Here is a 14,191-nt window from a genome sequence, read left to right on the forward strand (position 1 = left end):
TGGCCACGATGGCGGCGCCTTTATTGCGGTTCATCCCCGGACCCAGGCCCGCGCCCCCGCCCATCACCGCTCCCCGCCCGCCTCCCCGCCCAGGCTGAGCGCCAGGTCCCTCCACAGCGCGTCCAGCTGCGCCCGCAGGTCCTCCACGGGCGGCGGCGGCGCGTCCCGCGGCTCCTCCGGCGGGTCGGGGCGGGCGCTGAGCTTCAGCCGCATCTCCTCCGTCTCCTGGTCCAGCGCCCGCGTGAAGGCCTGGATCTGGACGTAGGTGTCCCGCCGGAACTCCTCCACCCGCCGCTGCACCTCCCGAGCCAACGCCTCCCGGTATCGGCCGGGGGGGGCCGGGTGCTCCCCGAGGCTCTCGGGGTACAGGCTCAGCTTCGCCTTCAGCTGCTCCAGGTTCTTCTGGATCTGCTGGTGCAGGTCCCGCGCGTTGCGGGTCAGCTTGGCCGACAGCTCCTGGATGTGCTGGTTGAGCTGCTCCGGGGTGGCGCGGGCGTGCGGGGCCACGGAGCGGTGCAGCTCCTGCACGTTGCGGTGGATCTCGGTGACCAGCCTGTCGGCGTACGGGTGCAAGATGTCCTTCACCTGGTCCGTGTGGAAGGCGATCTTGTCGGCGTAGTGGGCCATGAAGCGCTGGAGCTCGCCGGCACCTTCCAGGAGCTGCGCCGTCACCTCCCGGCTCGGCAGCAGATGCCGCCGGAGGTCCCGCGCCCGCAGGGACACCTCGTCCAGCAGCTCCTCCGTGAACGGCTGCAGCTGGTGCCGCAGGTCGTCCAGGTGCTTCCCGACCTGGTGGTGCACCTCGTCCACGTACGGGGACAGCTTCACCCGCAGGCTCTCCAGCTCCCTCCGGATGACCTTCCGCAGGCTGTCCGAGTCCTGGGACAGCTGGGGCTGGGGGCCCCTGGGGAGGGGTGACAGTTTCCCCAGGAAGTCTCCCATGTAGCTGACTCCATCCTGAATACTTTCCTTCAGGTTCCTGCAGGAGACAGTCACCAAGCACCCCTGACTGACCACAGCACCCCTCTGTGCCCACACTGCCCCCTAATAAACACCAACACCCACAAGGGCCCTCCCGTGAGCTTCTGTGCCCCCAGGGGGAGAGAAGCAGGGCCCCAGGTGTGCTGGGGGACCCCGGGGCACTGTACTCACGTGATGTCCTTGCCCAGCTTGCCATGACTGCGCTCCAGGCTGTCCTTGTCCCCCGTCAGCTGGCTCAGGTATTCCCAGAAGCTGCCCTGCCCCGCCTGGGCCGGTGACACTGTGGGTGGGAGGGTGGCATGAATGGGGTGTCCATGGTGCTGCCCCCCCCCGCGCCCCTGTGCCCACACCCACCTGGGAAGGCAGCCAGGAGGGAGAGGAGGAGCACAGCCTTCAGCAGCATGGTCTGCTGGGCTGGGCTCTGCTGGGCTGTGGGAGAGATGGGAGAGGCTGCTCTGCCAAGTGCTCACAGGGTAGTAGTGGCTCTGCTTCACACCCCGTAACACCTGGGGTCTCCCATAACACCTGGGGTCCCCTGTAACCCCGCTGTTGTGCACCTTTGAACTCACACCCAGCTCCTCCGGCCGCACAAAGCCAAACCAGGCACAAGGTGCCCCCGTCCCTCACCTGGCTCTTGGTGCCTCCCGTGTCCCTCCCGCCGGGAGCCGGCCCGCGGTTCCCCTTATATAGGTCCGGGGGGAGCAGAGGAGCGGGCGATAAGGCCCTGCGGCACAGGAAGGCTTTTTGGACCTCACTCCGTGTAAACACAACGTGGAGGTCCGTGCACGTTCCTGGGAGGTGACCTGGGGGACGGTCACCTGACCGCCCGCTGCCCCCCGCGCTCGCTGACCCTGCCCCGAAGCCGACCTTCACATCCCAGAGGGAATGCTGGATGGAACCGCCGGGGCGGTGGGGATGGGGCCGCCGGCTGCACCTCCTGTCGCGGAGGCCGAGGGGCTGGAAAGGGAGCCGGGACCCCCGGGATGGGTGCGGGAGGGTGAGCCCGGCGCCGGCTGTGCCAGGGAAGGGTGGCACGAGCGGTGTCAGCAGCCCAGACAGGGAGCACAGAGCACACCTTTCCTGGGGCTGCCCGCTCCCGCCGGATGCCCAGCCCGCCGTGCTCGGCTTTTTTCCCCCGGGAATACAAACGGGCAACCTGGGTGGGGGGCGAAGTCCGGCGCTCCCGGGGTGAAACGCCGAGCAGTCGCCGGCGCTGTTCCGGCACCGAAGTCCGCGCGGCTCCCTCGCCTGTGCCAACGCGTGAGGTCGCTCCAGGCAGCGCTGGCCGTTCTCCAGTCTCATCCCATCCCTTCCCTTCCCGTCTCACCCTGTACTCCCGCCAGCAGAACGGCTCGAGGGGCTCGCTGTGGCCATCGCTCAGTCAGTTCCCTTTTCCTCTCCCTGAGGCACGGCCCGCAGAATCCCGTCCTCCGCGGCACAGTGGGGATGCACAGCTGCACCCCGGGGCTCTGCCCCTCTGGAGCCCCCGGGCTGCTGTGGCACCCCAGTGAGGTGATGTCGGGGCCCTGGTCCCATGCTGGCCCTTGGGCTCACCTGGCTGCCACCACCTCCAGCCAGCACTGAGGCCCTCACCCACCTGCCCCCAACTTTGTGCCCTCTCCCAGGTTCCCCAGAACATTCAGGGTGATGTTCCCCCCTCAGAGCAGCTGGACCAGGTTGCCCAGGTTGCCCGTCCTGGGGCAGGACAGCAGGGTACTGTGGGGAAGGAAGGACACGGACCAACATGTGCATCACAAGGTTTATTTCTGCTGCGGGCAGAGGCTGGGAATGCTTGGAATGTGGGGATGGCTGGCCAGCCCGTGTCACCTCCCCGTGGCACCGGGAGGGGGGACTCAATTCTCAGGGGGAGGGATGGTGCTGAGGAAGGCGGACACCTTCTCCCGCACCTCCTTCTCCAGCAGCTGCAGGTGATCCTCCACTCCAGCGGTACCCGACTCCAGCTTCCCGCGCATCTCCTCCAGCTGCTGCACCAGCTGCTTCCCGAAGGCCTCTCCGAAGGGAGCCGCCTGCTGCCGGAAGGCCTCCAGCGTCTGCCCCACGCGCTGGTCCAGCTGCTGGGCCAGGGGGGCCAGGCGCTGCCTCAGGCTCTCGGCGTCGCCGCTCGCCGCCTCCCGCAGCTCCCGTGCCAGCGGGCTCAGCTGGGCACGCAGCTCCTCGGAGCTGGTGGCCAGGCGGGCGCGCAGCTCCTCGGCCGCCCGCTCCATCTGCGCCGTCAGGCTCTCCAGCTGCCGGTTGAGCCCGTCCTGCACCTCCTGGGCGTAGGGGCTGAGCCCGCGCCGCAGCTCCGCCACGCTCTGCGCCACCTGCGCCTTCAGCTCATCGGCCATGGGCACCAGCCGCTCCTTCAGGCTCTCCACGCCACCATCAATCTGCTCCTGCAGCCGGTCGGCGTAGGGGCTGAGGGAGGCCTGGATGCTCTGGGCGTTGTCCTGCAGCCGGTCCCGCAGCTCGGTCGCGTAGGGCTCCAGCACCCGCTGCAGCTCCCCGGCCCCGCGGTCCACCTGGGAGCGCAGCTCCTCGGCGTAGGGGCTCATCTTGGCCTGCAGCTGGCGGATGTTGGTGCCGATCTGCTGGTGCACCTCGTCGGCGTAGGGCGCCAGCTTGGCCTGCAGCTCCGCCAGCTCCCGCCGGATCTGCTCCTTCAGCCGCTGCGAGTCCTGCGCCAGCCGTGCCTGCAGCTCGGTGGCAAAGGGCACCAGCTTCTCCTGCAGGTCCTCGGCATAGGCGCTGACACTCTGCAGGTTGGTCTTCAGGAGGGTGCTGGGGAGAAGGGACAGGTCAGTGCCCGTGTGCCCTCAGCACCCCCTGAACCCCCCGAGCCCCCCCGAGCCTCAGCCCATGGCTCAGCTCACTTGATCTGCTTGGTGAGCTCGGTCTGCTGCAGCTGGTCCACCGTCTCCTTGGCATTGCTGCCCAGCTCTGTGAAGTACTTCCAGATCACACTGGCCACCTCATCAGGGTTCACGTCAGCCCGTGCCCCTGCAAGGGGATGGCGGGATCAGCACCAGGACAATCCCACTCCCCCGGGGACAGCAGGTCCCCACTGCTGCCCTGGGGCAGGACCCCCCTGCGAGCACCAGGGACCCACACGTCACCTCACCTGAGATTGCGAGGAGCACCAGGACAAGGGCGGCCACCTTGGGTGCCATCCTGAGCACTGGGGACTCCTGCGGGAGCACAGAGAGGAGGTGAAGGGAGCCCCAGAGGCCGGCAGCCCCCCAGCCCCCTGCCCCACCACAGGCCACGGAGGCACTGGCTCTCCCCAGCCCTTGCAGCTGCTCACCTGTGCTGCCACAGCTGTGGTACCTGCCGAGCCGGCAGCTCCCCGCGCTATTTATGCAGCCTGAGCACCCCCGTGGCTTCCACGCAGGCTGTGACACAGCCCCGGGCTTGGACTTTAGCAAAGTTGAGACGTGGAAGCACCTGATGTGTGCGCAGCCCTGACATCACCCGCAGCCCTGACATCACCCGTGGCCCCAGTGAACCCACCAGCTCCCAGTGAGGTGCCAGGGCAGAGAGGGGTTGGGGGTACACGGGACACATGGGAGCTGAGCCCCTCCTGAGGATGGGGACCCTGGGCAGAGGGGACAGTTCACTGCTCCGTGGGATGCAGTGGTGGCTGTGCTGGTGCCAGCCGTGCAGCATGTGGGGTGGTACCTGGGATGTGTGGTGGTGGGACAGGGCACAGGACCCCCCCAGCCCTGCCACCAGCTGTGCTGTGCCTAGGATTGGCAGCAGGGCAGGACACGGGCTCAGGGTGATGCTGTGATGGAGCTGAGGGTTCACAAGGCTGTGTATGTGCACGATGGCACTGCTCCTTCCCAGCCCAGGCTCCTGGAGGAAGCCCTGCCAGAGGAACAGGTCAGGACCCCTCAAGAACTGCAGCCACGGAGTGCTGGTGTGCCTGGGAATGGGGGGGGGAAGGGCGTGCGTGTCGCTGGCCGTGGGCACTGGGCCCTTGGCACACCCCTGGGGTGCAGCCCTGCACCCCCTGCTCAGCCCACCCCCACCCCGGGCCCCTGCTCGGGCTGCAGAGCAGCCGGGATGTGTCACCGCGGGCAGGGGCAGGGACCGGCCGGGCACTGACAGGGACAAGGTCCAAAGGGCTCTCGCGGTGCCCGAGGGCGTCGTGCCCGGGGCCGGAGCCGCTGGATGTCACCCTTGTGCCGTGTGTGCCCAGGGCCCCAGGCGTGTCCCCAGGGCTGCAGTGACCGCGCTGTGCCCTGCAGCGGGCACTGGGCTGGCTGCGCACACGCGTGTGCACAGACACACATGTGCACAGACACACATGTGCACAGACACACGTGTGCACAGGTGTGTGCACACACACGGACACACGCGGAGCCCCGGCAGGCTCCATCCCCGCGGGATTTCCCAACTCCTGGCCGGATGCAGCCCCCCTGCAGCCTCCCCCGTGCCCCGCTCCCGGCCAGCCCCCCGCCCTGACCTTTGCACAAACCCCCTCAAGGGCGGCCGTGGGGAGGGTATAAAGGGGGAGCCCGGGGCTGCCCCCGCGTCGCAGAGCCCGGCACAGGTGAGTGGGGACACCCCTGGCGAGGGTCGTGCTGGGAAGGGGACGGGGTCGGGGTCGGGGCCCCTGTGGCCCCCCCTGCCACCCCCACCATGTGCTCTGCTCTCTCCCCAGCCATGAGGGCGTCGCTGCTGCTCCTGCTCGCCTGCACGGCCGTCCTGGCAGTGGGAGCAAGTAAGGGACAGCGAGGGCTGTGCGGGAGGAGGGTGTCGGGGCTCAGGGTGCTGGGGCACACTCCGGGGGGGCACAGCCCCGGGGCCCCGTCCCCCCACTCCCAACTGATTCCTGCTCGCAGGGGCCGACTCGCCCGAGGAGCCGAAGGCGCTGGTGCAGAAGGTGCAGGAGCTCGCCCAGAAAGCCTCGGCCATGGCCAAGGACGCCTTCAGCAGGGTGCGGGAGTCAGAGGCAGCACAGCAGGCCAGGTGCCCCCGACTGCCCCAGCCCAGGACCTGTCCCTGTCCCCCAATCCCAGTGGGGAGCCCGTCCGGGCCCCGCACTGACCCCCTGCCCTCCCTCCCCTCACAGGCAGTGGCTGACGGACAACACGGAGCTGGTGAAGCAGCGGCTGGTCTGGCTCAAGGAGCAGCTGGCAGAGCTCTGGAAGAAGACACCGGCCATGTAGCCCCACCAGGGATTGGCTGGGGTCCCACTGGGCTGGGGTCCCCCTGGCTCCCACCCGCTGTCATGGTTCTCTCAATAAAGTGGGGCTGAAGGAAATGGCTGTGGTGGCATCGCTGTGGGGATGGGGAGGAGGAGTGTGAGCTGTGGAGAGAGGGAGGGCTGGGACAGGCACCAGCACCGGGGCTACACATGGCCATGTCACGGTGCCCTGGGTGGCGGGAGCTGGGTTCTACTTCCACAGTCCAGGGGGCTCCAGGTCCTGCAAACCCAGTCCCAGTGCCCTGCAGAGCCCTTTGTGTGAGTCCAATCCTGGCTGCACCCTGGGCAGAGCTGGGCTCAGTACAGGGTGAGCCCAGGGCACCCCAACACCAGGTCCCTGTCCCCCCATTCCCTCTTGGGTTCTCCAGTACCCCCAGCCCAGAGCATCCCTCACCCCCAGCCCCAGTTCAGGCTGTGCCCTCCAGCATCCACTGCAAAGACTGAGCGAGCTCCAATAACTTAAGTCATGTTTATTTGACAAAAGGGAGGCAAAGCTGAGAGCGACGCCAAGGAGGGGAGGGGAGGGGGTAGGGAGGAGAGGAGAGGGTCTCTGGGGAGGACACCCTAGGGCTGGGCTGGCCCAGGGCTCTGGCAGCTCGTCCCCAGAGCCCCCCGAGGGGAAGCACCCGGGGCAGGGCAGGGAGCACCCCGAGGCGGCTGCGGGGCTGGGGTCAGTCCCTGGCCGCACTGGCTGGCAGCTCAGGCCACGCTCTTCTGGAGTTCGTCCAGGAAGGAGATGAAACGGGCCTTGAGGGTCTCGGTGTAGGGGGTGAGGCGCTCCTTGAAGTCCTGCACCAGGGGCGTCACCTTCTCACGCAGGTTGCTGAGGTGCTCCACCACCTTGGCCTGGTACTCGGCAGCCTGGGGGATGCCCTTCTCCCGGATCTCCTCCAGCTTCTGGCTCAGCTTCTGCCTCAGCTCGTCGCTGAAGGGTGCCACGTTCTTGCGCAGCTCCTCGACGTGCCCGCGCAGCCGGTCCCGCGCCTCCTCAGCCACGGGGGTCAGCTTCTGCTGCAGCAGCTCCACCTTCTGCTTGCTGAGCTCCTTCAGCTCCTGGGCGAGGGGGGCCAGGCGCTGGCGGTACTGCTCCAGATCTTCCGTCCACTTGGCAGAGAACTGGTCCAGGAAGGGCCGGATCTTCTCCTTCACCTCCTCCAGGTCCTTGGTCAGCTCCTGGCGCAGGTTCTCGGTGTCCTTCAGCCACATCTCCCGCACCTCCTTGTAGTAGGGGGCAAGGTCCTCACGGAGCTTGGCGGTGGCTGCACCCAGGGTGTCCAGGTTCTCACCCAGCTTCAGGCTGTGGGAGCAGAGGGAGGTCACACACGGCACCCAGGGATCCCCCTCCAGCCCCTGCCACACGGCCCCCACTTACTCCAGCTGTTTGCCCACGGCAGAGGCCTCAAACTGGGAGATGGCTTCCTTGCCACTGGCCTTCACTGTCTCCAGGTACACATCCAGCATGTCCCTGAGGCGATCCAGGGGCGCCTGGGGCTCATCGTGCTGCCAGAAGGAGCGGGCCTGGGTGCCTACGGAGAGAGCGGGGTGTGCTCAGGACACACTGCCCGGTGCCGGCGGGACCGCGGCGGGGACGGCTCCAGCCCTGCCGGGGTCCTGCCCGGCTCGGGAGGGGACCGGGGAGCCTCTTGGCTGCAGCCTGATTTGCAAAGCGCTTCGGAAGGCGGAGGCTTCCAGCAGCGCCCGCATCGGGCTCGGCCGCCCCGTCCCGCTCCATCCCGCGGGGATTCGCAGCCCTCGCCGCCCCAGCCCCGTCCGGACCTACCCGTCAGGCAGAGCAGGGCGAGGGTCAACACCACGGCTCTCATCTTCGCGCTGAACCTGGGGGCAGAGCAAGGGAGTTGGGCAAATCCAGCCCCAACGGGAGCCGAGCCCCCAGCCCGGCTCGAGGGATCCCCGCCGGTGCCGCGGGCGAAGCCCGAGGGTGGGAACCGCGGTGTCCCACGAGCAGAGGATTCTGTCCCTGGGCACCGCGGGTCCTCTGGAGCAGCCCAGGCTCTTACCAGCAATCTCTGCCGCTGCTGCTCGTCCCGTCTGAGCGGCCGAGGCTCCGCCGCCGCTATTTATGCCGGAGGGGCAGTTCCGCGGAGATAAGCCAGCGCGGCGGCCCAAGAACTCGCTCCCGGCGGGCGATGTGGCGCGCAGGGTTCAAGGATCGCGCAGCCCAGCGCCGAGGAGCGCCGGCTTGGCAGGGACGGCGAGCAAACAGGAGCTCCCGGCGGGACGCGCCTCGCCGGCCAAGGAGCCTGTTTACGCTCCCGGTGACCCAGATTCCTGCTGGCCGCTGTGGCCTTGCCGGGGCCTCTCGCAGCCCCCAGGGATTGGCCGGAGGCCCAGGGACAAGGTTTATTCCCGCAGGGATTTGTCCTGCCGTACCCAGACCCCTTGCCTGGACTGGGGGTCTGTGCCCCGTCCTTCCTCGGGGCCGGTGAGACCCGCACTGCTCATGTCACCCCTTTTCCTGCTGTGTCCCCAGCGCAGAGGTCCCGGGAGCTGTGCCCTGCTGCCCACTCTCACCAGCCTGCCTTGGAAACCTGGGCAGCAAAGCAAAGGCTGAGCTCAGGGCCAGCACCAGCCTGACATCAACACCCCAGCACGGCCACCCCAAACCCCCCCTCGGCCCCAGGTGCTCCCTCATCCCACTGCCACCAGCCCAGGGACCCACAGGAACTGAGCCTGGGAGAAGCACCTGGCAATGGGGACAGGGAGAGAGGGGACAGGGAGAGAGGGGGGACATCCCCTGACAGGGCTGTGGGGAGTGTGTGGCCAGCAGGGCTGGGAATGCCATAGGGAGCTGCTACAGAGGAGTGATGCTCCCTGTTTTGGAGTGGCAACAGCTCCCAGAAGCCTCAAGCCCTGGAGCTGCTCACTGGGCACCTCATGGGCATCACACAGGTATCACCATCCCCCTGCGATGCTGCAGGGTGCTGGAGGCACAGCTCCCTGCTCCTCCCAGATTCTACCCATTCCTGGGAAAGCCTGGCTGGGGAAGGAATTGCCCCATAGCAGGGTTTAATCCGCAGGCATTTCCCCACACCCACGTCCTTCGCAGGATGAGTTGGGCTCTGCTGAGCTCTGGTGCTGCAGGGGGGCTGTGAGTGCCATGGGGGCTTTGGGAAACCCAACTAGCTGGAGCCCAGGGGAGGTGACAGCCCCAGGGATGGACTGGGGACACGGCACCTTCAAGCGCGGCCGCGCTGCCGCCCCTTGAGCTTTGGCGTTGAGCAACAAGGCAAACAAGAGCCCAGGGAAGATCATAATCATGGTTTTATTTGTTATGATCCCACTGTCCAACTAATTGACTAGTTGCAAGTGACCCACAAAAAAATGGACTGAAGATTTACTGAAACTTTTTTTTTCGTCCGTTTGTTTTGTTTTTAGTCCAACATAAATGAGGAAGGAAAAAAAAAAAATACTTCTGACATTTCCAAAAAACAGAAATAATAGCAAAGTATATTAATATACATTCAACATATACTGCGCGTATTGATTACTACAATACAAAGCCATGATAAAAAAAGTGTGATACTGCGGATGGCACGGTGGGCGCGGCCCTGCAGGGCTGCTGGGGGGGCCCGGCGACTCTCCCAGGATACAGTGTCATGTAAACAAAAGGAAAACAAACCGAGGGGACAGAGCAAAAAGGCTTTCAGTGTTTCCCACCCTCCCCGCCGGGCTCCCCGCGCCCCCTCCCCGAGCCCGCGGGTGCCGGGTGAGGAGCTTCCCTCCTCTCTGATTTTCGGGATTGCAGAGCCGGTAGCGTTGTTTTCCCGGAGAAGGGGAGGCTGGGAAGAGGCACGGGTAAGGATAGCAAAGTCACCTCTGCTGTGCTGGTTTCACGCTTCCTTCTGTGCAAAGTCAGGAGGGCTGGGCTGATTTTTCCTTTAGTTTTACAAAATATTCCAGAAAAGTGTCAATGAGAAGGAACTGAGCTGGAGCTTGTCAAGTCCCAAAGGCAAGGGTGACACCACGTGCTCCAGAGCCCCGGTGGGGGGGATTCCCGCTCTATCCACCAAGGAAAGGATGGAAAAGGGACAAAGAAGAGACCTCTGCACGTCCCAACTGTATAAGGAGAATTACCACTGTCGCCACTGGCACGAGAGAAAACCAGTCACAAGTACAATGTCGTTAAAAGAAATAAAATACTTTGAACAAAAGGTGCAAGTCACAATTCATATAGAACAGAATCTAGTTAAAAATTTCTCTCAAACAGAAATTCCTTTTGCCTTTTATTAATAACAATAATAATAAAACAACATTTACCAAAAAAAACCCAATTCCTACGTGATCAGGAGGAGAAGCAAAGGAAACAAAGAAAAATTCGTCTGCCCTACATTAGCCAGGAAAAGAAAAAACCCCAAGTCGTGGCGGATTTGGAAAGAAGAGGGGGAGGAAGGGCAGGGAAGGGGTGATCCTGTCAGCACCCCGGCACACAAGAGGGAACAGAGCAGACAGAGATGAGACAAGAAGCGCATTGCACCAGGGTGGGAGCTCCTCGCGCCGGCCGGAGCCCCAGGTGGGATGGGGAGGGCCCCAGGCTCAGCTCCCCCCAGTGCAGCGGGACAGAGGGGAAGGACAGCACAGGCTCCATCCAGGAGTGGCTCCAGTCCCCTTGGACTCCTCAGGGAGGCTCAGCCCCGGCAGTGACAGCCCCCAAGGCAGCCCCAGTGCCGAGGCTGCGCCGATCCTCCGCTGCCGCATCAGGCTCAGGTCTCTGGTTGTTCGGTGGTAGCTGGAGTTACAGGCAAGTGTGGCAGAAATTAAAGAACCCAAAGGAACACACTGGATGAGGTGAGGATGAGGAAAGGGGCCATGGTATTCCAGTTAGTCAGAAATACTACGGCAATTTGGCGCAATGCTGCTAGATACTGTTGGTTTAAAATGGACCTTTTCGTTTCAAACCTGTACACAAACCCTGCAAGAGAGGAGAAACAGAGATGTCAGGAGACACCAGAATGGCAGTTCTGCTCCCACAGCCCTCCAGCACTCCCACTCCATTCCCAACCCTGTCCCAGGAGAGGGGCTTTGGAAACAGCACAGGCCTGGAAGGAGGGGTGTTTGCCCTGGGCAAAGGGTGGACAGCGAACAGCCCCAGCGCAGGAGCTCAGAGCTGATGGTCCCATCCCCAGCACTGGAGCAATGAACAGGGAAGGAGACCCATGGAAGTGAGGCCATAAAGGCAGCCTGAGAAGTGTGTGGGAGAGAGGAGGACACATGGATACTCACTCCCTCCTGGTTACACCCCCGCCTGCTCCATCCCAAAGGGCACCTCCGGGTGCTTGTAGCTCAGCAGGACGTCCGTGATACACGTGGAGGGGTAACAGGAGGTGTTTAGGTGCTGGCTGCCATCGCCCAGGTTGGGGTGCTCTTGACCTTCCAAACTCTCCCCACATTCTGCAAAGAAGAGGTGGCTTTGCAACGCAGACCACGAGCTGGTCCTCTCAGCTCCCCACCCAGACCCCGAGGAACCCCCCATGCCCCCCGTGCCACGTCTGCAGCTTGCCCAGGGCCTCACCCTCGCTGTCCCTGTCACGCAGCTGCTGACTGGCCATCAGCGACGACTGGCTGAGCACGGCGTCCGACATCCGAGCAGAGCTTAGTGCTTTTCCTGCCATTAAACTCATTCCAGGCAAGTTATCTAACTGCACCTGGGGAGAACACAGGACACACGTCAAGGGGGAACTGGGGAGAGGCGCCCCAATTCCTCCCACCTGCACCCCAGTTCTCAGACAAGCCGACCGGGGAGCTTCTGCAAAACTTCAGTGAGGGTTCAGAAGGACAAGAACTGTGCATCAGGCACAGCTTGGGTGCAGCCAGTGTCCCCTCAACAGGAGAATGGACTGAACAGTCCAAATCCCTCTGAACTAACAGAATCACAGAATAGCTGGGGTTGGAAGGGACCTCTGGAGATCATCTATACAAACCCCCTGCCAAGGCACAGTCGTCTAGAGCACGTGACACAGGAACATGTCCAGGTGGGGTCTGAATGTCTCTGGAGAGGGAGACTCCATGCCCTCCCTGGGCAGCTGTTCCAGTGTTCTGCCACCCTCCCTGGAAAGTTTCTCCTCATGTTGAGGTGGAACTTCTTGTGTTTTAGTTTATGGCCATTACTCCTCATCCTATCACTGAACCGGGGAAGCTGCCATTCTCATCTACAGCATGAGGGAGCTGTAGCAAAGCACACATCAAATTTGGGCAGGACAAAGTTCCCAGCACCCCAAACCTCCCAGGGAGTGGAGCAGTGAGGTCTGGGCTGCCATGACCAGCTCCTTCACAGCCAGACTCAGGGCTGGGCTCGGTGTGTCTGCAGAGCCCCGTGTGACCAGAGCCAGGCCAGAGCCAGCCTGGGCTGTTTCACTGGAAGGGCCTTGGAGGCCAAGGCACCTACGTAGGCATCATCACTGTTCTGGATGGTGTGATGTCTCTGCAGGGTCCTGGGCCGCGGGTGCTCGCTGGACGTGGGGCGCACGGGGTAGCCCAGCCCGTTGTGGTCAGGCAGCTGCATGGCTTGGCCGGGGGAGCTCCTGTCCATGCAGTTCCCTACGATGGACTCTTGAAAATCAGACAAGACAGGAAAACAACAGGTTAGTACAAGGGTCTGCACCTCCCAGCCATGTGTGCCACTGCAGAACCAGGGGGCTGAGATATGATGCCATGGACAAGTGCTCCCTGCTGGTAGAGCAGAGACGGGACCCCCGGCTGCTGTGGTGGGAATGGTGCAGCACCAGTGCCCCTGACTGCACTCTGGCAGGCTTCTCCCTCCAGCATTAAGATCCCAATCCTAGCACTGGGATCAGGTCTACAAAAGCAGCCTAAAATTGGAGGGACAGGGGCAGGGGCAGGAGCACAGGAACCAGACCCTTTCCCACTGCCGCCTTCCCCTCAAGCCTGAGCTCGACCCCCATCCTGTGCACATCATTACACAAGAGCTGGGGGAGCCTCCAACACGGGATGTTCTAGCAGGGCCCCTTGGCAATTGTAAGCAACATAATCCTGCTGGAAGAGCTGGCCAGGATGTTCACTTTTATCAGATGACTTCTCCCTGCCCTCCCACAATCTGGCTGCGGGAGCGCACGGGTGTTCTGCCTGGCAAAGTCCATCCGCACTGCAAGCTCTTGTGACTGAGGGCAAAGGCCACATTCCTATCAGGCAAAGCCTCTCGTCATCAAGTACAAGATGTTTTGGATAAAGTCCTGAGCCATGGAGGAGCCTGTCATCGGGGCTGAGCACACAAACAGCTCGCTCAGCGCGGACCCCACGGAGCACAAACATGGGATGTGGCTGCGAGCGCTGGGGAGCTGCCCCGAGGTGACACAGCTGCAGGTAGATCCCTCAGCCAGAGCTATCGGCTTTCCCAGGGCTTTGGCCAGTGGGAAGTGATCTCCTGCTGTGCTGGGACACCGTGCTGGGACACCACACCACCCGGCTGGCACTGCAACTGTGAGGTGCCACTAAACTGCTCCCCAAAGAGATCTCATAGAATCACAGTTGGAAGGGATCCACATAAATCACTGAAGTCCAGCTCCTGACCCTGTACAGGACAGTCTCAAATCTGTCCATAAATTCAGCAGGATCCAAATGAGACCCCATCCCATGTGCTCTCCATGCAGCTCCCAGGCAAGTGAGCATGGATAGCACAGCTAGCACACTGCTCCCCATGCCCTTCCTCTATCAGGGAAATGGCATTCCTGCTGGAGCCCTGTCCCAGGCCAGTCAGAGATGCAGCTGGCCTCCCCCTTCCTTTGCACAACCATGGGGTTACGTGCGGTTAACAGTCAGCTTTCCCGGAAAAGCGAGAAGGAAAACATGAGGTAACAGATGTTGGCGGAGCAGTGCCACCCACACACTGCTCAGGACGCTGCTCCAACTGGGGGAGCAGTGGCTGGGGCCAGCAGCCCTGCTGCTCCTGCTCCAGCTCCACAAACAGCCCCGGTACTGGGGGTGACGAGTCCCCCAAGCCCGGAATAGCTGGGACCCAAAGAA

The 14,191-nt window shown here is 63.5% G+C and overlaps 5 protein-coding genes across 9 annotated transcripts in view; 1 reads left to right on the forward strand and 4 right to left on the reverse strand.

Moving 5' to 3' along the window:
- Positions 1–40: 40 nt before the first annotated feature.
- On the reverse strand, positions 41–2,267 carry APOA5 (apolipoprotein A5). 5 transcript variants are annotated; one of them, XM_032709454.1, is made up of 5 exons: positions 1,609–1,725; positions 1,336–1,410; positions 1,153–1,261; positions 790–979; positions 41–585 (listed from the first exon to the last, which is right to left on the reverse strand). In XM_032709454.1, the coding sequence occupies exons 2-5, from the start codon at positions 1,382–1,384 to the stop codon at positions 64–66; spliced, it is 870 nt and encodes a 289-aa protein (XP_032565345.1). In that variant the 5' UTR covers positions 1,385–1,410; positions 1,609–1,725; the 3' UTR covers positions 41–63. The 5 variants fall into 5 exon arrangements, with proteins under 5 accessions (XP_032565345.1, XP_032565344.1, XP_032565341.1 ...); XM_032709453.1 differs by lacking the exon at positions 1,609–1,725 and adding an exon at positions 2,057–2,267 and having other exon boundaries at positions 41–979; XM_032709450.1 differs by having other exon boundaries at positions 41–979.
- Positions 2,268–2,728: 461 nt separating this feature from the next.
- Positions 2,729–4,415, reverse strand: APOA4 (apolipoprotein A4). Its single transcript, XM_032709448.1, has 4 exons — positions 4,286–4,415; positions 4,103–4,169; positions 3,855–3,981; positions 2,729–3,762 (listed from the first exon to the last, which is right to left on the reverse strand). Exons 2-4 carry the CDS (start codon positions 4,149–4,151, stop codon positions 2,835–2,837), a joined length of 1,104 nt encoding a protein of 367 aa, XP_032565339.1. The 5' UTR covers positions 4,152–4,169; positions 4,286–4,415; the 3' UTR covers positions 2,729–2,834.
- A 1,047-nt stretch (positions 4,416–5,462) lies between these two features.
- Positions 5,463–6,246, forward strand: APOC3 (apolipoprotein C3). Its single transcript, XM_032709456.1, has 4 exons — positions 5,463–5,536; positions 5,648–5,707; positions 5,829–5,955; positions 6,059–6,246. Exons 2-4 carry the CDS (start codon positions 5,650–5,652, stop codon positions 6,153–6,155), a joined length of 282 nt encoding a protein of 93 aa, XP_032565347.1. The 5' UTR covers positions 5,463–5,536; positions 5,648–5,649; the 3' UTR covers positions 6,156–6,246.
- A 397-nt stretch (positions 6,247–6,643) lies between these two features.
- On the reverse strand, positions 6,644–8,418 carry APOA1 (apolipoprotein A1). Its single transcript, XM_032709455.1, has 4 exons — positions 8,212–8,418; positions 7,974–8,029; positions 7,566–7,719; positions 6,644–7,490 (listed from the first exon to the last, which is right to left on the reverse strand). The coding sequence occupies exons 2-4, from the start codon at positions 8,014–8,016 to the stop codon at positions 6,893–6,895; spliced, it is 795 nt and encodes a 264-aa protein (XP_032565346.1). The 5' UTR covers positions 8,017–8,029; positions 8,212–8,418; the 3' UTR covers positions 6,644–6,892.
- A 1,039-nt stretch (positions 8,419–9,457) lies between these two features.
- Positions 9,458–14,191, reverse strand: part of SIK3 (SIK family kinase 3) — a 74,244-nt gene continuing 69,510 nt past the window's right edge. Inside the window, 4 exon segments of the mRNA XM_032709457.1 lie at positions 9,458–11,123; positions 11,435–11,602; positions 11,724–11,856; positions 12,597–12,760. Coding sequence (XP_032565348.1) covers positions 11,445–11,602; positions 11,724–11,856; positions 12,597–12,760 — 455 coding nt within the window. The 3' untranslated portion in view covers positions 9,458–11,123; positions 11,435–11,444.

Source organism: Chiroxiphia lanceolata, chromosome 23, assembly GCF_009829145.1.
Source record: "Chiroxiphia lanceolata isolate bChiLan1 chromosome 23, bChiLan1.pri, whole genome shotgun sequence".
Classification (NCBI taxonomy): Eukaryota; Metazoa; Chordata; class Aves; order Passeriformes; family Pipridae; genus Chiroxiphia; species Chiroxiphia lanceolata.